Source organism: Olea europaea, chromosome 13 (genome assembly GCF_002742605.1).
Source record: "Olea europaea var. sylvestris chromosome 13, O_europaea_v1, whole genome shotgun sequence".
NCBI lineage: Eukaryota > Viridiplantae > Streptophyta > Magnoliopsida > Lamiales > Oleaceae > Olea > Olea europaea.
Genome location: NC_036249.1, coordinates 21,510,628 through 21,532,908, shown reverse-complemented (window position 1 = coordinate 21,532,908; position 22,281 = coordinate 21,510,628). Strand labels below are relative to the sequence as shown.

The 22,281-nt window shown below is 33.3% G+C and overlaps 3 protein-coding genes across 5 annotated transcripts in view; 1 reads left to right on the top strand and 2 right to left on the bottom strand.

The window, feature by feature from the left end:
• Positions 1–106: 106 nt before the first annotated feature.
• LOC111407850 (glutamate formimidoyltransferase-like) lies at positions 107–3,533 on the bottom strand. 3 transcript variants are annotated; one of them, XM_023037535.1, is made up of 3 exons: positions 3,487–3,533; positions 2,823–3,234; positions 107–721 (listed from the first exon to the last, which is right to left on the bottom strand). In XM_023037535.1, exons 2-3 carry the CDS (start codon positions 3,196–3,198, stop codon positions 207–209), a joined length of 891 nt encoding a protein of 296 aa, XP_022893303.1. In that variant the 5' UTR covers positions 3,199–3,234; positions 3,487–3,533; the 3' UTR covers positions 107–206. The 3 variants fall into 3 exon arrangements, with proteins under 3 accessions (XP_022893303.1, XP_022893304.1, XP_022893305.1); XM_023037536.1 differs by having other exon boundaries at positions 2,823–3,231; positions 3,487–3,530; XM_023037537.1 differs by lacking the exon at positions 3,487–3,533 and adding an exon at positions 3,337–3,413.
• A 5,042-nt stretch (positions 3,534–8,575) lies between these two features.
• Positions 8,576–10,261, bottom strand: LOC111407849 (protein IQ-DOMAIN 31-like). The gene is made up of 3 exons (XM_023037534.1): positions 9,631–10,261; positions 9,341–9,526; positions 8,576–9,242 (listed from the first exon to the last, which is right to left on the bottom strand). Exons 1-3 carry the CDS (start codon positions 9,988–9,990, stop codon positions 8,658–8,660), a joined length of 1,131 nt encoding a protein of 376 aa, XP_022893302.1. The 5' UTR covers positions 9,991–10,261; the 3' UTR covers positions 8,576–8,657.
• Positions 10,262–18,614: 8,353 nt separating this feature from the next.
• LOC111408546 (hexokinase-2-like) overlaps positions 18,615–22,281 on the top strand; it is a 9,721-nt gene continuing 6,054 nt past the window's right edge. The window contains exons 1-2 of the mRNA XM_023038291.1: positions 18,615–18,683; positions 18,871–19,033. Coding sequence (XP_022894059.1) covers positions 18,615–18,683; positions 18,871–19,033 — 232 coding nt within the window. The remainder of the gene's footprint in view (positions 18,684–18,870; positions 19,034–22,281) is intronic.

Genomic DNA, 22,281 nt, shown 5'->3' with positions numbered 1-22,281 from the left:
GGGTGTTTTCCCCCTTTTTTTTTTTTTTTTTTTTTTTTTTTTGCTTTATATATCAAATCAGTAAATACCTCATGTATACCACGTAAGACGACTGCGATAATGAGTGACTGCAAATAATATTATTCTTATTAAAACATTCACATCTTAGAGGTAAAATATAAATTGAAAAAGGTTGGTTACTCAACAAATGTTATCATATAGCTTTATTAGTCAGAATTATGACTCAGCTTTATGTAATTTTCAACTATTTTTTCTTGGGAAAAATCAGTATAGTATCCCTTCCCAACTTGTAGACCCTCTTCCTTAGCAAGCTGCTCAATTTGAACTTGAACTTGACTGCCACCAACTCTACTTGGTTCTAGCAAATTGCAGGCTACCTCAACTATACCTTCACCATGAGCAAGTGCCATAGACTGCACTGAATGGAGTCCACCCCACCTACCACTCACTCTCTTTGCGATTTTACGAACTGCTGTTATGTCATTAGAGAATATCGGTACATTGTAGTTGTCAACCCATGGAGTTGCTCCAATTACGACAATACCCTTGCCTTGAACCGCTTGAGGAGGTCCCCTGTCAGGACTCAGTTGCAAAAACTCGGATTTAGGCCCACCAACCCACTGAATATCACCTGAATTAGGCTTGAAATACCCGAGTTCTCTTCTGATTGAATCAAGGGTCCTTGCCTCTCCATGTGCAGCTCCATATAAGAAGGTAGCAACTGCAAGCAATGTTTAAAATCAGTAACAAATTCGAAAAATAGAGAAAATATACGATATTGATGCTCTCTTCATCTCTTATTGTGTAGCTTTGTTGGAACCAATGCCATAAGAAACATAAGATACTCATCATGATAGCTACATGAACCTGATAAATTGGATCTCATCAAACCTGGAGGGATAAACTTGGGCACAAATTGGTAGTCTTTCTTTCATCAAATGAAAAGAAAAAGAAAAATGTGTAACCTACAGATCGTGGCACTACAGACTTGATAGTAAGTTTTCTCTAATATGCCTAAATTTGCGTTTTCACCAAGTTAGAGCACTGAATTTCAGCCCCATGACCACTTCCCCTTATGGAAAATGCCTTAAAAGCATGAAATGAAGTTATGTAACAATATTTCCGTGTAAATAGGATTTTGGGACAATTGACTTTAATAGTGAACGCTTTCATGTTCTAATCAAGGGGGTAAATAAAGTGGGTTAAAGAGTTCGTAATTTTGCTCTTGAACTAAAGATTTTATCATATTTATGAGGCAGTAATTAAAATGAAAAAACAAAGCAACAGAAAATCAGCATTTCAAATATGTCTAAGGAATTGTCTAAACACGAAGGAAAGTGGACTTAATTGTGGACCTGTATGTCAAAGAAAATGCACTAGAAACACAGACACGGTATGCAAAGCTTAAACTCGTACTGATAATAAACATATGTGCAATTTCAATTGTGTTTGTAATGACCCCAAAATATATAGGCTCCAGTTTTCTACCTATGTTTATGAATGGAAGACATGATATGTTTGATCACTTGGAGGAAGGTGAGTGATTTCAAGTCAATTGTGCCAAGAGCTAAGAAAAACAAGTAGTTGCTTGCTGACAATTACTCAATCGCAAGAATACTAATCGAGTTATATTTGTCAATCATTAAGGAGTTCTTGGTTGCAATTATGCTAGTAATCATTCAACCTGAGATATCACATTTGTCTTCTACATGACTACTTAACTTTGATAAATGAATGCATTCATGTTCTAATCAAGGATGTGAATAAAGTGGGGTTAGCAGTTTGTAAATTTGTACTTAAGTTTCAGCCTTCGGTCTTTATCAAAGAAATGTAAAGTGGTAATTAATATGGAAAAATTCAAAGATGTTTAAAGAATTGTCTAAACACAAAGAAAAAGTCTTCATTAAGGACCTGTATATCGAGGATAATGCACTAGGCACAGATAAGGCAGGCAAAGCTTAAACTAATAATGATCATAAACATAAATGCTATGTCAAATGTTTTCAGCTGTTTGCAATGACCCAAAAATATATAGGCCGTTTTTTCATATCTATGATATGAAAATGAGGCCATAGGTTATGAAGAACTCTCCAAATTGCCATATCTGAAAAACCAATTGAATTAGCGATTCAGATTCCTCTTCTGCAGTGAACCAAAAAGGATGGAAGATGACCATTTGGACAATTTCCCAGAACTCATTTCAATCACAGCCAAATGAAATTCCCAAATTAATTTCTATGCACAATATATGTTTAAAATCATTAACAAAGCCGATAGATAGAGAGAAAGGAAAATATTGTGTTTCGCTTAATCCTAAGGGACGTGAATGTTTAACAATTGAAAAAGGATATGCCAATTCTGATATTACAAGTCACTCCATTGCAAAACAAGTTCCAGAACTCAAATCCCCACCGCCTCAAATACAAGCACATACATACAAGCACTTGAGCAAATGATTAAAGAACCAAGTAAAGATCTCAAATGGATCTCATCAAACCAGGAGGGATAAAGTTGTGGACAAATTGGTTTGAAAAGAAAGAGGAGTAACCTTCTAGTTAGGTGCTACAGAGTCGATAATAAGTTCACCCTAGTATGCAAAAAGCCGTGTTTTTATGAGTGCTCAATACAAGTAGTTAACAGCCAACGAAATTCCCGAATTAATTTTCCATGCACATCACATCTTCATGTTCCACTTCTGTAGAACTCATTATAGATTCCTCTTGACACCTCATGAAGAACGAACAATAATAGAATCTTAACACATTAAATGAAATTAGCCCAACTGAGAAAATCTTCAAAATCTCGGTTTCAAGAGAACAAACCTTGAAGCCTTGAGCCAACATCAGCAGCCAGAGATTTTGCGGTCCCTGCAACATCATCCAAAGAAGCACCAACCAAGGGATGGAAACAAATGTGGTCCACAACACCAAGCCTAGGATGAGTCCCAGTGTGCATTTCAAGATCAATGGATAGAAAAGCAGCTTTCACCATTTCAAAAACGGCACTCTTGAGGGTACAACATGGAACCAATTTGGACACAAGGGTGTACCCAACTCTATTATAAGTTTCGTCTTCAAATTTGTTGACAATTGGAGCCTCTGGAAAAAGATTGGCAGCCCTTTCAATTGACTCCAATGCAGCCCTGTTTCGACTTTCAGATATGTACACCTTGCAACATGCCAGCATCTGCTTTAACATTTTGCTTGTATACGACTAGATTTAATTCACATCCTACTGAAAAAAATAAAAAAATGGATACATCAATAATTGATGCCACTGAAATTTCATGGCTGTCAACAATTTCAGTCAGGAAAACAATAAAATTCAAAGGAATACCCAATATTTGTCTAAGGGAGTAATGTGAAATCAAAACAGAAATTTAACTTCTTGTGAGAAATTGTAAAGCCATAAACATTGAACGACACAAAGAACCAAATAAAAATGAGTTTATCTGATTTGTTCGAGCCGAATGCCGTGGGGAATTACCTGGAGCAGACAAGGAGGCCTCATCCCGTCGACGTGTGCTTTTTATCCCTACTTCTTGATTTTTGTCCGATTTTGATCATTTTTCATCATAATCGAAAGTTCCAAAAGTTTTACATTGACCCCTGAACCTACATAATCTTCTGAAATTAGTCCTCCACTAGTTTTGAAAATGTACCATTTTATTCTCTTAAACTTTCGATCAGCTGAATTCACTCTTAAAACTTATGATTTTCCTATGATAGCTGAATTTTTTTTTCCATGCAATCCAGTTAGCCTTTAATTGCTCCAATTCAACTCTAGTTAGACTCATACAATTCGTCCTTTTGCTTCGAATATATCCAAATTTGAGTTTTATCTACACAATAATATTCACGCTAAATTAAGTAAATTCACTCAAATTTATAAATATAATTTACCTTTGTAAATACAAATAAGCGTGTAAAATACACTTATCACTTCCTTCAACATTCGAGGAAGAAAGGTAGTTAGAGAATGATTTTTTCTAGATTATAGATGTTTTATTATTATTATTATTATTATTATTTGCAAATTAATTTTAACTTATTGATTATAGTTACCCAAACAAGATTGGGACAAATTGCCACATAAATGTGAAACGACTACTCAATGACCCCAAACATGATTGAGTATATTTATTTATTATTTTAATATTTCAATCATGCTTATTTCTGCTATCCACTTGTTATTAAGTTATTTACTACAATCTTATTGTCCACAATCACATTATGTAATATTTAGTTTATTTCATTAATTTTTATTTTTTCATATCTAATTTTTGCCAAGTCAAATTATTATTTGTTTGTATTTCATTTTTTAGTGATTTTTTTTTAATAAAATTCACAACCTTTAAAATAAATATATTACTTGATAATATATTAACATAAAATTGTTCTATTTTTACTAAATAATCAATTTTCATGGAAGCAAATGTATTTTCTAATTTTTTTTGTTTTGAGAAATGATTTTTTTTTTTAAATAACAAATCAAACACATTTTTAGTAATCTAAAAATCAACCCTTAAAATAGAAAATTGAAATTTAACTCAAAACTGAAATATAAATCAAATAAACCGTAGGTGTCTCCAACTGAGATTTAGACATCCTCAATAATTTCATTAATAAAAAGGGATTTCAAAATAATTGGATAGATTTCAAGCTTAAAATTAAACTTAAAAAACTCTTGAAATTTCAATACATTTTATAAGATTCTTTTGGATTTTATGGAAGTCTATTCAATTTGATTAAAATTCATAATCTTTTAAAATCAATTAAAAAATCTCAATTGAGTACACCCTTTTAGTATGACATATCAAACAAGTAATATTATTTATCAACATCTTTAAAGTTAAAATAAGATTTTAAAAAAAAAAAAAAAAGAAGAAGGGGACCTTTCTCTTGACCTCAAAAGCAACAAAATCTCTTTTTTTTTTTGTCTTTTTTTTTTTTTCATATGGAAAGATATTTTTGCAGAGCATGGGCCGACGCTTCGATTCTTAAATTTACACCTAAAAAAATTTTCATCTTAATTATTTTAACATCTAAAAAAAATTTATATATAAAAAAAGTCGATAATTTTTAGGAATTTTTTTTCTTATTGTTACTTTTTTTTCTTGATAAATTAATTTTTAAAATAATCTAATACAATTTTTTGCATAAAAGAATGATTATTAAAAAAATTTACGTTAAAACCAAAAAAAAAAAAAAAAAAATTTGACGTTAAAAAAAAAAGAATTAAAAAGGAAAAAAGAAATAATTTTTTTTAAAAAAATGCATTTTTAACACATACGTTTAATCTCCGTTTAACTATTTTCGATATTTATTTAGACCATTCGTTATCTCTACGATATAGTTCTCAAAATGAGTTTCGAGAGAATGTAAACATTTACCGATTCGACTATCGTACAATCGTCGACGAATTTTTAAAGTTAACTTGTTATCGAAAATTTCGAAATAGTAATAAAATAATTGATTTTTTTAAGAAAAACGAATTATGCGTATTTTTTAACACATACGTTTAATGTCCGTTTAACTATTTTTGATATCTATTTAAATCATTAGATATCTCTACGAAATAGTTCTCAAAATGAGTTTTGAGAAAATGTAAAATATTTATCGATTCAACTATCACACAGTCGTCGATGAATTTTTAAAGTTAGCTTGTTATCGAAAATTTCGAAATATAGTTTGAAAATGCTTACATTGACGTCCGATAATATTTGTTATGATTGACCGTTTCACGCACCGTTAACGACGTGCAATACTATGTCGCGAGTGCTTCAAAACGATATTAAGAATATAATATTTCGACTTCATTTGATATCCTGTAATGAGCCTGAAAATAAACACAAAAACATAAGTAAAAAAAATTTTTGAGAGAATGTAAAACATTTATCGATTCGACTATCGTATAATCTTCGACGAATTTTTAAAATTAACTTGTTATCGAAAATTTCGAAATAGTAATAAAATAATTGAATTTTTTTTAAGAAAAACGAATTATTCGTATTTTTTAACACATACGTTTGATATCCGTTTAACTACTTTTGATATCTATTTAAATCATTCGATGTCTCTACGATATAGTTCTCAAAATTAGTTTCGAGAAAATGTAAAATATTTATCGATTCGATTATCGCACAGTGGTCGATAAATTTTTAAAGTTAGCTCATTATCGAAAATTTCGAAATATAGTTTGAACATACCTACTTTGAAGTCCGATAACATTTGCTATGATTGACCGTTTCACGCACCGTGAACGACGTGCAATACTATGTCACGAATGCTTCAAAACGATATTAAGAATATAATATTTCGACTTTATTTAATATTCCGTAATGAACTTGAAAATGAACACAAAAATATAAGTAAAAAAAAAGTAAAAATTTGAATTCAGGCACTCCGCGCAGCGCGGAGTGCTTGGAAAATTTTATTTTATTATATTGTATTATTTTTTTTAGGTAATTCGACTATAACTTTGGCTACGGTTATCAGAATCCTGCCCATGACCCCAATTCGGAAAGCTCTTTTCAACGCGCACGTCGTGGCCACCCAGCTATGCTGGGTGGATATCATTTTCGAGGTCAAAATTCGATGTTTTCTCTTCCAAATCTCCTATAGTTATTTTCTTCATTTACGCGTTTGATGTACGTTTAACTATTTTCGATATTCATTTAAATAATTCGATATGTCTATAATATAATTCTCGAAATAAGTTTGATAGAATATAGAAAATATATTTTTTATAGATGTTGGTAAAATATTTTTTTTTTGTTTTTGGCAAAAAAATTTCTAATAAAATTATTATCGCCCTACTTTTCTCAATTCCTTTACGTAAAATGTATAAAAAAATATATTTTCTATATTACATCGAAACTCATTTCGAGACACGTCAAATGATTTAAATGAATATCGAAAATAGTTAAACAAACATCAAACGCGTAAATGAAAAGGAACGGAAAATAGCGAATTTTGACCTCGAAAACGATGTCCACCCAGCCTAGCAAGGTGGCCACGACGTGCGCGTCGAAAAGTGCTTTCCGAATTGGGGTCATGGGCACGATTTTGACAACCGTAGCCAAAGTTATGGTCGAATTACCAAAACAATCCGTAAAAAAAAAATAATAATAAATAAATAAATAAATAAATTTAGTGAAGCACTCCGCGCAGCGCGGAGTGTCTAATTTTACTCTTGTTCTTCTGTTTTTTTTCTTACGGACTTATTTTTTTTCTAAATTTATTATTATTATTTTTTTAATTTGGCTATAAGTTTTGCTACAGTTATCGGAATTGAGCCCATGACCCCAATTCAGAAAGATCTTTTCGACACGCACGTCATGGCCACCTAGCTTCGCTTGGTAGACATCGTTTTTGAGGTCAAATTTCGTCGTTTTCCCTTCCAAATCCCCAATTATAGTTTGACGTCAAATTTAAAAAATGCGTATAACTCGTCATTTTTTTTAATGCAACATCTATAAAAAATATATTGTCTATATTTTATCGAACTCGTTTCGAGAACTATATTATGGACTCATTGAATTGATCTAAATGAATATCGAAAATAGTCAAAGTTACATCAAACGCGTTTCTTAAAAAGTTTACAAAAAATATATATTAATAGTATAATTAAAAAAATTAAAATTAAAATTAAAAAAAAACTTGTCTGTGCAAAGTCAACAACTGTGGGCGCAAGTGACCATTAAGCCCTCAATGTGTTAATTAGTGTAAGATGGAATTTTCAAGAGTAAAGTGGGAAAACAATGTAAAGGAGGAAAAAAAGGACAAACTACTGTAGCAAAATCGGATAAATTGGATTCAAGTGTGAAAACGGCTGTGACATAAATGAACAGTACCAAAAGCCTCTCTTTTAAGAGAGTAAAGACTACTTGAGCTTTATGGTGACTAGCGAGCGAGCTTGAATTGAGCAGTCAAGGTTAATTTACATGATCAAACTAAAGTCCCAATAAAAACCTAAAGAAGTATTTGATGTTCCTTTTTCCAAACTAGCATAAGAAGTATTTGATTATATATTGATTGGCTTAATTGATTAAGATATTATATTCTTTCATCTATACTAATATTTCTTTACCACAATGGCACAATCTTTGTATAGTTTTGGTGTGTATATGCATATCAAATTGGTCGATAAAGATATATTAAACATATCACTCTTCCATGAGTTTATCACTGTAAGAACACTTCTTTACTAACCATTTTCTAGCCGTCATCTCAAAAAAGGAGCTCACGATATTTTGGTTCCACTATAGTGTTAAAAGATTTGAATCGTTTATATTTTGAATAGCCTTACTTTTTAGAGCTAAACATGTGAATAAAAAGAATTGTTGACGACCTTTAGATGCAGAGTGAGCTGAGCTCACTATTTGATACCATAGTCTGCTGTCAAAAAATAATAAAAGTAAATCATAGAACTTACACAAACTGGGTTGGATTTTGAATATTATTTTTTTCAGGTTTAGACATGCCACACTTCATACAAAAATAAATAAATAAATAAAGTTCAAACAAATACAAGATTAGTGGATCATATCGGCTAAAATAATTATTACAGAATTAAGCAAAATGCCGGTTTAAGAATCAATTTTTTTTTCTTTTTAATGTAATATAATCTAAATGAAATTATACCAAAATTTCCCATCAAAACTTTGTAGAAATTGATGGCATTTTTGGGGCTTCTTTGGACCTCTGCATTCTGAAACTATCAAGACTGTTTCTTGATTCCTTAATTTCTTTGTGGGACAGTCTTCTTTTAGGGCTGGGGTCGGGCCTTTGCTTTTGGGCACTTTGGGACCTCAACTTAGCTTCGAATGAGTGTGTATTAGCCATATAATTTTGGTAGTTTACAGTGTTCCTGAAATAGCTCTCTACACAAAAACTTCTTGCAGGGGTAATTGATCCATCACACCCACCAGAATTGGCAAACCTTGGAGTAGCCCGGACTTGTGTTGTGAAAAAACCTTGGCATTCGATTCCAGTTACGCCCCGGATATTCCTCGAGTCCGGCATCGATAGGCTTATTGGGAATCTGTCCGAAAGTGGAGATGACATTGATTGGCCCAATAAGTCGTCGTCGGAACCCGGCATCCATGTGTTAGTTCTTCTGGATCTTGATCTAGTCCGCCCTGTATCAACCCCCACAATTTTCGGGCTTTCATATGAGGCAGAAAACCTTCTGCTGTGGATTGACATTTTGCGCTTATTTCCTGTACTAACAAATTTATCCTGCTAGAGGAAAGATTACACTTCATATAATTGTTCTCAAATTTCTCAATCAAGATTATAAGTTTTAGTTGTGATGAATTTGAAATTCATGGACTGACCACGGATTTTCGAGCATCGAGTTGAGTGTTGAATCGATGAGTCTTTCGGGCCAAGACATTGGTTTGTGCTCTTATAAGAGCCTGCATGCAATGAAAGGTGGCCGCGGCCCGCTTACGCACAAAATAGCCTCTCACTAGTGCTTGTAGTTTCACCAATCCTCGCAATGCCCTCAGCGCTTTTCTTGCCTGTTTTTCGCATTTACGGGCAAATTCGTTTCACTAAAACGGACAGAATTACGTATTTATTTAAATTTTGTCATCAACACACCGATATCAAATTAACTACTTACTAGGTACCCTCGAAACACAGTTTGAATCTTGATAGTAGCCCATATTTCCCGGCTGCTTTTACCCTGACTGGCAGTAAGCCTCACGACAGCAGCTGCCGCCTGGGCGACGACCGTGGCTGCGTCTGCGACCGCGGCTGTGGCGGCAGCCACCTCAATTGCGTGCTTTTTTTGCTCATTTTCAGTCTCTCTGTGTAAAGATCTCAGCCATTGAACCTCAGAATGTGTAATATTGGGCGGTATGGTGGTTGATTTATTGCACAACCCTATTGTCGAATGGCCGAAATATTTTGAGTTTTGTTTCTTATCCCTGTCTTTCTTCATCCAAAAAAGGCTCTTCAACCACCTTGTTGCTCTTCCCATTTGGCTGATTTTCAGAAAGGGAAATGGAGTTTCATTAAACGTACATCTCTATATACATGCAGCTCTCTCTCTCAAAAGGGGTAAAGTTTCATATAAAGACACTTTTACAGCTGCTCATAAAAAGGTTATTTTTCTAGTTTGGAAAATTTTCATGCAAATGTTAGGAAATAAAGTAAAATGCAACCCGGTGATCGTTAAATTTGCTGTCAGTGGTTTACAGAGTGATATGTACTGGATTAAACCAAATAATTTATCTATGATGATCACGAAAATTTCTAAACATGGTTATACATATAATAAATGGTACGAACCATATGACTCAATAGTCGATGTTCTGAATTTCTTTCGATGCATTTTTTGATGCATATTTTAAAGTGTTCAAAAGGATGTTTTTCTAATAGTCGGGTAAATGAGTTGGTACGTATTTGTTCAATGAAATCAAGAAGAGTTTGTTCTAATATTCGAGTCGAGAATAACATTGAGAATAGGATATATTGAATAATTGATCAATAAATATGTGAAAATGATGTGATTTACAGCTTTGTTTAGAGTCTACATGCAGATATAGATGCAGTGCCTTTTTATTAATTTATTGCTTTAATAGCCTGCTATAAAGTGTACCCCACTTGCATATAGAATCTGATTCTGTGAATTGATAAAATGGGCTTTATTTTTTCTTAACCAATCAGAAAACTGGAGGCTGGAGCCTTTTTGAAAAGAAAAAGTTGGCAAACTACTTTCTGGAGCAACGTGTCTTTGAAATGAAAGATATTCGAACCTTTTTTTCTAGGGAAAATTGCAACCTATACATCAAATTACAATATTTTGTCCTTGTTTAAACATCGTCTATTTGACTATTAAAAAAATTATTTTTTTTATTGGAAAAATATTATTCTTTTTTGACAATGGAAATAAATAGGAAGCGAAGTTGAGGACAATTTGCAGCAAGCTTTTTTTGTTTAAAAAATGAAAAATTACGAAAACTTGGTTACAAGTAGACTTCGCGATGGACATTAGAGGAATCCTTATATGTTTAATGGAAGTATTACATCTGTATTTATAATTTTAATAATCTTCCCTTTTCTTCATATAATTGTGAGGGTAAGGCTAACATGTCCCTATCTCAATTACCAGTTTATGAAAGATATATAAGTATTAAGAATAATGTTTAAATGTTTCCATTCTAAGGTGGAAGCTTCATAGTCTCACGTTAGAATGTCTAAAACAAATGTGGGTGTATTTGATTTCTCAAGTGATGGTGGTCATTCTCTGAATTACTAAGTGATTAATTAAAATGTGTGTATTTGATTTTGGATTGTGTCATCTTGGAAAAGCAATATGAACTGGTCGATTGCTTTTAACCCTTATAGTATGTTTACTATGTTGTTAGCAATGTTGAATCTCTTTGCCATGGATGTAAACAAATCTGGGTCTATCCTAACTCACTCAAATTCCTAAATTTGTCACTGCATCTGCGTGCACACAAAAAAAATGAAGGGGTCTCTCTTTTTCTTAAATCAATGCTCACAACATTTTAGCTCTAATTTTATAAAGATTAAAGAGTTATTTTGAGTAGCAATGTAACAATTAAAAAACTACAGAGTATCATATTCCCTTTGTCCCATAAAGATAGTTCTATTTCTTTTTTCACACAAATTAAGAAAATTTAGTTAATATAGTTGAAGCAATAAATTTTACTATCATTTTTCCTAACATATCCAAAGATTAATACAATCAATATTGATGGTAATTAAATTATATTTGCGATAACAAAGCACATATATATTAGGAAACTAATATACTAACTATACTCTCAAATAAGAAATAAGACTGTATTTTGGGACAGGCGAAAAAGAAAAATATGACTATTTTTATAGGATGGAGGGAGTACTAAAAAAGTTTTAGCCCATTTTTCTAATTTACTAATGCTTAATGAATCTGACAATGGTGGAGATATACTAACACCAATTATATGTTTTCATTGCACGCTGGTTAACTCACCATCAAAGAAGAGGGATGTAGTTTCAACACCAGTCAATAGACCATGGGAACACATTTTATTTGACCTGTAAAGCATGGACATTCTTAGGGTAGAGTATCACTGTTCGACACAAATCGGACATTGAACCTCCTTATAATGTGCTACTCATTGTCCTCTTTTATATATTTTTAATTATTTTTTTTAACATAATGCACTTGATACTTCATCTACTTCTCTTGGGCATGTAACCGCTTTGAGATTTACCTTGTCTTATTTTTTTGTATCGTTTCAATGTCTGATGTGCAACAAACATGTCCTCGACATGTGAAGGACACAACAAGCCCCACTTTATATAGTTGGAAGTATAAATTTAGCGAAGATTAACTATTATAATGTGTGTAACAAGCAATAATAATACGTAAAAATTCTAAAACTTTATGTAAAATATGTTTTAGGTGAAGATTTTTACATGCAAAATTCAAAATGAAAGCTAAAAGGTATAAAAATAGAGGTGGGAAATGTAACTTCATCACTTTAATTCGCATGTTATGTCCATGTCATGTGTCCTTGTTGGAATTTGCCTCACATTTTTTACTTTGACCCGGACTCGAACCTTTAACGTTTATTCTATAAAGGCGCATTTATTATAATGCGACTTTTGGCTTGTTTTTTGGTACAATCTAGCCTTACACGTGGTGAATATTAGATGTTGGGTATGTGGTGGCATATAAATGGCACACTTGGACATTTTCACATTATGTGAGCTGCTCGTGAGGGTTTTTGTCTCTTTAGTTTCTCTCATTCTATTCTTCAATATCTTGTAATTTAGAGTGGATTTTGTTGATGTATTAAACCCCCATTTGGTGGGAATTAAAATGGGATTTTTAGTAGGTTTAGATAAAAATTGATGACATGTATAACTAAAAGGTCATGGATCCTATGAAATGTGTAATTAAAATTAATTATTTATTTTTACTTAGATCAAAATTTTAATCCATACCAAATAGTGGCTACGAGTATAATCTGAGTTTGAAATAAAGGTTTGCTGTGATAAACTTATCTTTGTGGGGCGAGAGAAATACTTGAAGAAATCTTTGATTTTTTCATACATTTGAACAAACTAATTCTTAACTGATTTTAGTGATTTTGAGCAATATCTACTTGTAGATACTCAATGGGTAAGTAATGTTTGGAGCTCATGAATATTCGGACTCGGTAGTGGGTAAAAGTCTTTGTATTCTTACTTTTAGTTTCCATGATTTTTCATTTCTATAAATATTTTGTTGTTTGATTTTGTTCAAATACATTTTGGGACTAGCGAGTAATATCAAATCTAATTGTTGAAGAAAGAGATTCAGTGATTTTTCAAAAATCATATTCCCTGTTTGAGTTCCATTATTCAAAATATTATTTTTTTTTTCCAAACTCATTTTTCAACCACATATTTTTTCAATGAAATAATTTGCAAGTAAATCAAAAACTTTTTCCCATTTGTAAAAAATAATAATAATAAAAATAAAAAATAATATATATATATATATATATATATATATAAAATAGAAATCTAACAAGAAGTTGAGTCAAAGGTAGATCAACCAGATTTCTTTTATATATATATATATATATATAAAAGAAATCTGGTTGATCTACCTTTGACTCAACTTCTGGTTAGATCTCTATAAGACTATGTTTTATGATTTAGATCTGTAAAGATCTTGAGCAATCTGTAAGTTTCTTGAGGTTTCTTAAAACTTCTTTTGAAAAAATCTTGTAACACACTTTTTACCTAAAAAAATCTTGTACACTTTACACTGATTTCTGGTGATTCTTGGTAACTTCCACTGATTTCTGGAGATTCTTGGTAACTCACTACTAAGTTATGGTAGGTTTTGTGTAACTCGTTCTAGTTTCTAGTGAGTTGAGTTAACTCGCTCCGGTTCCTACTAATTTCTTAACTCATTCCTAAGTTCTACTGATTCAGCTTGACTCGTTGAGTTCTTTCACTCTATTTGGAGTGGTTCAATTTGGGTATTCTTTACTCATCTGCTTTGTTTGGAAAATTAATGTTTTCAATTGTGGTAGTTCTCTCTAAACCTTAATTAAATTCTATTTTACAAATCGCACCCTGTCTCATTTTATTGTGGTTATTAAGATAATAGCCCTGTCACTATTTACCTTTGTCCAAGATCTCCTATGAGAATTTGGGGATTTGAGGGAGCAGCGGATTATATTAAGAATTCAGTTTGATAAACTACATTTTTTATCATCCTTAGTTGTGATTACATAATTATATTTCCTACAAAGTCATATTATATAATCTGGTTTATAGTTTTTGTATATTTTATGATAAATAAATATTACTGTACTTTAATTCCTTAGTTGAAATTTTACATATACAATGAATATTTCATATTGCCTAATTGTGATGTGTGTGTGTTTGAGACTTTAATTGTTAACATGACTACTGCAGGTATATTTGAGGTTGAATTGTAGCATGATATTGGAGATTTTAGCCTCTGACACCAAAAAATGAGAGCCTTGTTATAATAAGAGATACACTAGAGCTCTTGATAGGGTTTGGGCAACTGATTAGTGCATATAGGAGATTAGAATTAGATGGGACAGCATGGAGCTCAGTTTCCATTCATCCTTCTAGTAATGTGATAAGGAAAGTTGGGAAAACTACGTTAGCTGAGTAACTATCAAAAAAGTTTGAAATACTTTATCCAACTAAGATAATGTCTAATAAATACTATCTTTTGAAACAACTATATAACTTTAGGCTTGATTCTTCCTCTAGCCTTACAAAACTGATTCAAGATTTAGCAATCTGTGATGAGAAATTGTTCGATGATCAGCAAGTTGTAGCACTGTTGAATTTCTTAGGTGGCATGTATAGGGAAATTAAAAATGCTTTAGAGTATGGGAAAAAAACTGACTTTTGACATTATAACCTCAGCTCTAAGAAATAAAGAACTTGAATTAAAATCCGATTTCAAAGATGCTAGGAATGGTGAGGGATTGAATGTAAAAGAAAGATTGAACAAAAATAAGAGTAACAATTTTAGCAATTACAACTTTTATAAGAAAGGAAAAATTCAAAATGATAAGTTCAAAGACAATAACAAGAACGAAGGAAAAATTAAGAATAAGATCAAGAAAAGCTACTATTGTGAAAAAATCGATCATTTCATAAGAACTTGTTTCAAGAAAGCTTCTGACTTGAAAGAGAAATCCAACTCTGATTGTTCAACGGCTATTGCATGTAATAATGATTCTGAAATAGAAGGAGTGGTCCTTGTTATCGCAACCAAAAGAAACACAACTGAATGGGTTCTTGACCTTTTGTACCTTTCACACGTGTCTCATAAAAGAATGGTTTAATAAATTTGTTGACTTAAATGGTGGACAAGTTCAGATAGGAAATGAGTTGTCAAATAAAAAGAATTGAAAAACTTAATCTCTTACTGAAAAATGATCATATTCTCCAGTGGATAAACTAGGTATGTGTCTGGCTTGTAGAGAAATCTGATTTCCTTAGGTGAATTGGATGATGAATACGATATAAGAATTCATAAAGATCTTACCAAATAAACATGAATGTTAAGGAAGTTATATCTACTTCCAAAGTGAATGGAATTAACACTCTGCAAGCTAAACCATTGGTTGTAAATAGCTCTGCACCTATAAATTTCCATTCTAACAAGTCTTTAATTGACATAAAAGATTTGGCCACATTAGTGAAAAGTGACTGATAATACTTAATAAACTTGGATGTTTTGGAAATGATAACATCGAAAAACTTACGTTTTGAAAAGAATGTATTATTGGAAAGCAAAACAAATTTCCTTTCAAAATTGGATTTCATTATTCTTGTTTCGTTCTTGATTATTTATGTGCTGATATTATGGTTCAGCACTTGAAAATGCTCTTAGTGGCTTCAAGCTTGATTTACTTGTAGTAGATGATTTTTCAAGAACAATATGAACTTGTCTATTAAAGCCTAAATTTGATACTTTTCAAAACTTTAAGCAATAGAAATTGATGATTAAAAATCAAACTAGTTAGAAAGTTAAAGCACTTAGAACTAATAATGGTTTTGAATACTATAATTTTGAATTTGACTTTTTTTAAAGAATTTGGAATTTTAACAAGGAACTATAACATATACCCTTCAAATGTATACTATTAAGTTCTAGTCTCCCTAGACTATTCTAGGGAGAAGCTTTATAAATTGCTATATATTCAATCAGTAGAATTCTTTCTAGTACCATTAACTTTCAAGTACAAGAACAAATGTGGTTTGGTAAGTTTTCCGATTATTCTAGACTTAAGGTGTTTGGCTGTGTAGCCTATTCTCATCAAAGTGAAGGTAAACATGAATCTAGGTTCTTAAAATATAATTTTCTGGGCTATTGGAAAGAAACTGAAGGTTATAGACTTTGGATTAGAGAGTAAAATGGTTTCAAGATAAATATAGGTAGAAATGTCATTTTTAATGAAAATGACATACCTTGTGTTGTTTATTCTAAATTGAAATTTGATGAGAATTCATTAGTTAAAGAAATAGTTTTGGAATATCAAAAAACCAATCCTATTGAGTCTGATGATTAGATTGATGTATAGACTTCTCAATTTGAAATAGATTAAGTTCAGAGTGATATTGAAAATGAAAACCAATCCCAAAATCCTACTATAACTAATTATTAGTTAACTTGAGATAGAAGTAAAAAGAATAGAATTCCCTCTACTATAATTGGTAGCGATGATTTTGTGACCATTTTCTCTGCTTTAGACTTTTTCAATTTTGAATCTACTACTTTTGAAGAATTTGTTAACTATACAGAATCTGTTTTTTGGGGGAAAAAACTATAAAAGATGAAATTAACTCTTTGATTTAAAATAAGACATGAATTCTTGTTAACAAGCCTAATAATCAGAAAATAGTTGATAGTAAGTGAGTTAAAAAATTTAAAGAAGCTGAGTCCAATATTAAAGATAAGAAATATAAAGTTAGGTTAGTAGCTAAAGGGTATACATAAAGGTAGGATATTGATTATGATTTTAAAAAAATAAATGTGACTTGTTGCAAAATATACTTCAATCAGAATTTTGCTTGCTTTAACTGCTCATTTTGACTAAAAATTGGATCAACTTGATGTTAGAATTTCTTTCCTAAATGGAGATCTAGATGAAGTTATAAATATGAGTCAGCCTAAAGATCTTGAAATTAATTCTAAATATGAGAAGCTTTGTTTGTTGAAAAAGAATTCCTCTATAATTTAAAACAAGTCCATAGGCAATGGTATAAGAAATTAAACTTACATGTTCAAACTCTAAGATTTGTTATAAAAGTTTGTGGGGGTCAATATCTGTTTATCTTCCATTATAGTTTGATGATATGTTTCTTGCTTGTTATGATAAAACTAACATAGATATAATCAAATCAAAATTAAAATCTGAATTTGAAATAAAAGATCTAGACCAATCAAAGAGAATTTTGGGTATAAAAATTAAAAGAAATAGAATTAATTACACTCTTCGTGTGAATTGGTGCTCATATGTGAATAAAGAACGTAAAAAAAAAAAAAAATTATGTTTAAGTACAATCCTGTTATACGACCTTTTTGCAAATTATTTTAAATTGTCATGTAAACAATCTTCTAAAACAAATAAAGAATTTTAAAGTATGAATCAAATATATTATGCTAAAACTATTGGATGTATTATGTATTTAATTGTATGTATTAGACCTGATTTGGCTAATGACATAAGTATTTTGAGCAGATTTATGGTAAAACCAGGTGAACACACTGTCCTGTATAAAATAGATGCTGAGATATTTAAAATGTTTATCTGACTTAGGGCTAAAATTTAAAACGGTGTAATAAATGTATAATTTTGAAGGTATACACAGACACTGATTTTGCAGCTGACTTAGATAAAAGAGATCTACTTCTTATATTTTCACACTCTGTGATGGGCTTATTAGTTGGAAATTTTAACTACAAAAGTTTGTAGCTCTATCTTCAACTAAGGCAGAATATATTGCAGCATGTGATGCTATCAAGAAATGAGGATTATTAAAAGAAATTGGTTTTATAGTTAAAGTTATTATATTATATACTGATAACCAAAGTTCACTTCTCTTTAATAAGATTCATGTGTATCATGATAGAACTAAGCATGTTGATATTAAATTTCATTTTGTAAGGAACGTAGTAGAAAAAAGGTCCAACTGAGTTTAATCCATCTGATCTTGGTACCAAGGTACTTTTCTTAAATAAGTTTAGCTGGTGTTTTGCTACAATTTGGCCTTACACTTGTTTGAATATTGGACATCGAATCTATGGTTTTGTAGTGGAATAAAAAAGGCACACTTGGCCATTTTCTTCACACAATTTGTGTGAGAGCCGTTTTGTGAGGATTTTCATCCTTTATTTTCTCTCATTCCATTATTCAATCTCATATAATCATGAGTGAATTTTCTTGATGTACTGAGTGTATAATTTAATTTTGAAGTGGAGATTTAACCCGTAAGCTTATCTTTTTGAGGCAAGAGAAATATTTGAAGAAATCTCATACATTTGTACAAACTGATTCTTAGGTGATTTTAGTGATTTGGAGCAATATCTACTTGTCGATGTCCGATGGTTGTGTAGTGTTTAGAGCACATGAACATTCGAACCCATTAGTTGTGAAAGGTCTTTTTGTTTTTACTTTTACTTTTTGCTATTTTTCATTTCTGCAAATATTTTGTTGTTTGATATTGTTCAAATACGTTTTGGGACCACCATGTCCCCTTTCCATATCCAAGTTTCGTTAGTTTTTGGCTATGCTTACTATCACATTTATTTTTGTATCACTTGTAACATATCTTGCTTGTGATGAATGTGGAGGTTTCTAAGGTTCAAACTAGCACCATCAACATCAGGATTCAACAGACGCGGAATTCTGCACTAGCCAGGGCACAACAAGATGGTTACACTTGCAACTTTATAATCTTTGATTTGCCATATGGGAATTATCTTGTTCCCATGATTCCTACTCTTACAGACCTTGGTGAATAGATTTTTGGTAATCTTATTTTTAAGAACCGTTTGTTTCCGATCAACCTGCCAAATTTTAGCCCATTCCGACACAGTCCCGAAAAATGACGAAATTGCCCTCGGCGCGGTTTCTGTTTCCGATCAACGTGTCAAATTTTGGACAATTCCGACACAGTTCCGAAAAAATGACGCAATTCACCCGGCACGATTTCATTTCCGATCAACCTGTCAAATTTGAGCCCATTCCGACACAGTCGCGAAAAATGACGAAAATGACCCCGGCGCGATATTCGTTTCCGATTAACCTGTCAAATTTTAGTCCATTCCGACACAGTCCCAAAAAATGACGTAATTGCCCCCGGCGCGATTTTTGTTTCCGATCAACCTGTCAACTTTGAGCCCATTCCGACACAGTCGCGAAAAATGTCAAAATTGACCCCTGCGCGATTTTTGTGTTCAATCAACCTGTCAAATTTTAGTCCATTCCGACGCAGTCGCGAAAAATGACGAAATTGCATCCGGCGCGATTTTTATTTCCGATCAACCTGTCAAATTTTAGCAAATTCCGACACAGTTGCGAAAAATGACGAAATTCACACGGCACGATTTTTGGTCCCGATCAACCTGTCAAATTTGGGCCATTTCCGGCACAGACGCGAAAAATGACGAAAATGACCCCGACGCGATTTTTGTTTCCGATCAAACTGTCAAATTTTAGCCCATTCCGACACAGTCCCGAAAAATGAGGAAATTGCCCCCGGCGCGATTTTTGTTTCCGATCAACCTGTCAAATTTTAGCCCATTCCGACTCAATCGCGAAAAATCACGAAATTGCCCTCGGCGCGATTTTTGTTTCCGATCAACCTGTCAAATTTTAGCCAATGCCGACACAGTTGCGAAAAATGACGAAAATCACACGGCACGATTTTTTTCCCGATCAACCTGTCAAATTTGAGCCCATTCCGACACAGTCGCGAAAAATGACGAAATTGCCCCTGGCTGAATTTTTGTTTCCAACCAATCAGTCAAATTTTAGCCCACTCCGACATCGTGGCGAAAAATGACGAAATTGAACCTGGAGCAGTTTTTGTGTCCGATCAACCAGTCAAATTTTAGCCCATTCCGACATAGTCCAGGAAAATGACGAAATTACCTCCGGCGCGATTTTTATTTTCGATCAACCTGCCAAATTTCAGCCCATTTCGACACAGTCGAGAAAAATGAAGAAACTGCCCCCGGCGCGATTTTTGTTTCCGATCAACCTGTCAAATTTTAGCCAATTCCGGCACAGTTGCGAAAAATGACGAAATTCATTCGGCACGATTTTTGTTCCCGATCAACCTGTCAAATTTGAGCACATTTCGGCACAGTCGCGAAAAATGATGAAAATTACCCCGGCGCGATTTTTGTTTCCGATCAACCTGCCAAATTTTAGCCCATTCCGACACAGTCCCGAAAAATGACGAAATTGCCCTCGGCGCGGTTTCTGTTTCCGATCAACGTGTCAAATTTTGGACAATTCCGACACAGTTCCGAAAAAATGACGCAATTCACCCGTCACGATTTTTTTCCCGATCAACCTGTCAACTTTGAGCCCATTCCGACACAGTCGCGAAAAATGACGAAAATGACCCCGGCGCGATTTTTGTTTCCGATCAACCAGTCAAATTTTAGCCCATTCCGATACAGTCGTGAAAAATAACGAAATTGCCCTCGGCGCGATTTTTGTTTCCGATCAACCTGTAAAATTTTATCCCATTCCGACACAGTCGCGAAAAATGACGAAATTGCCCCCAGAGCGATTTTTTTTCCGATCAACCAGTCAAATTTTAGCCCATTCCGACATCGTCACGAAAAATGACGAAATTGCCCCGGGCGCCGTTTTAGTTTCCGATCAACCAGTCAAATTTTATCCCATTCCGACACAATCGCGAAAAATGACGAAATTGTCCCGGGCGCGATTTTTGTTTCCGATCGACCAGTCAAATTTTAGCCCATTCCGATACAATCGTGAAAAATAACAAAATTGCCACAGGCGCGGTTTTTGTTTCCGATCAACCAGTCAAATTTTATCCCATTCCGACACAATCGCGAAAAATGACGAAATTGTCCCCGGCGCGATTTTTGTTTCCGATCGACCTGTCAAATTTTAGCCCATTCCGAAATCGTCGCGAAAAATGACGAAATTGCCCCCGGCGCGATTTTTATTTCCGATCAACCAGTCAAATTTTAGCCCATTCCGACACAGTCGCGAAAAATGACGAAATTGCCCCCTGTGCGATTTTTGTTTCCGATCAACATGTCAAATTTTAGCAAATTCCGACACAGTTACGAAAGATGACGAAATTTACCCGACACGATTTTTGTTCTCGATCAACCTGTCGAATTTGAGCCCATTCCGACAAAGTCGCAAAAAATGACGAAATTGACCCCGGCGCGATTTTTATTTCCGATCAACCTGTCAAATTTTATCCCACTACGACACAGTCGCGAAAAATGACGAAATTGCCCCAGGCGCGATTTTTGTTTCCGATCAACCAGTCAAATTTTAGCCCATTCCGACATCGTCGCGAAAAATGACGAAATTGCCCCAGGCGCGATTTTTGTTTCCGATCAACCAGTCAAATTTTAGCCCATTCCGACATCGTCGCGAAAAATGACGAAATTGCCCCAGGCGCGATTTTTGTTTCCGATCAACCAGTCAAATTTTAGCCCATTCCGACATCGTCGCGAAAAATGACGAAATTGCCCCAGGCGCGATTTTTGTTTCCGATCAACCAGTCAAATTTTAGCCCATTCCGACATCGTCGCGAAAAATGACGAAATTGCCCCAGGCGCGATTTTTGTTTCCGATCAACCAGTCAAATTTTAGCCCATTCCGACATCGTCGCGAAAAATGACGAAATTGCCCCAGGCGCGATTTTTGTTTCCGATCAACCAGTCAAATTTTAGCCCATTCCGATACAGTCGCGAAAAATGACGAAATTGCACCCGGCGCGATTTTGGTTTCCGATCAACGTGCCAAATTTTAGCCCATTCCGACACAGTCGCGAAAAATAACGAAATTGCCATAGGTGCGGTTTTCGTTTCCGATCAACCTGTCAAATTATAGCCAATTCCGACACAGTTACGAAAAATGACGAAATTCACCCGGCACGATTTTTGTTCTCAATCAACCTGTCAAATTTGAGCTCATTCCGACAAAGTCGCGAAAAATGACGAAATTGACCCCGGCGCGATTTTTGTTTTTGATCAACCTGT

What these genes read in the sequence shown, in the direction of transcription:
- LOC111407850 (XM_023037535.1), bottom strand. Translation starts at nt 3,198, where the DNA reads ATGTTAAAGCAGATGCTGGCATGTTGCAAGGTGTACATATCTGAAAGT. An exon ending in TGTTGGCTCAAGGCTTCAAG is followed by an intron (nt 722 to 2,822) that starts GTTTGTTCTCTT and finishes CATTGCTTGCAG; the next exon opens with TTGCTACCTTCTTATATGGA.
- LOC111407849 (XM_023037534.1), bottom strand. Translation starts at nt 9,990, where the DNA reads ATGGGAAGAGCAACAAGGTGGTTGAAGAGCCTTTTTTGGATGAAGAAA. An exon ending in CTGTGTTTCGAGGGTACCTA is followed by an intron (nt 9,527 to 9,630) that starts GTAAGTAGTTAA and finishes TGCGAAAAACAG; the next exon opens with GCAAGAAAAGCGCTGAGGGC. An exon ending in TCGATGCTCGAAAATCCGTG is followed by an intron (nt 9,243 to 9,340) that starts GTCAGTCCATGA and finishes TTCCTCTAGCAG; the next exon opens with GATAAATTTGTTAGTACAGG.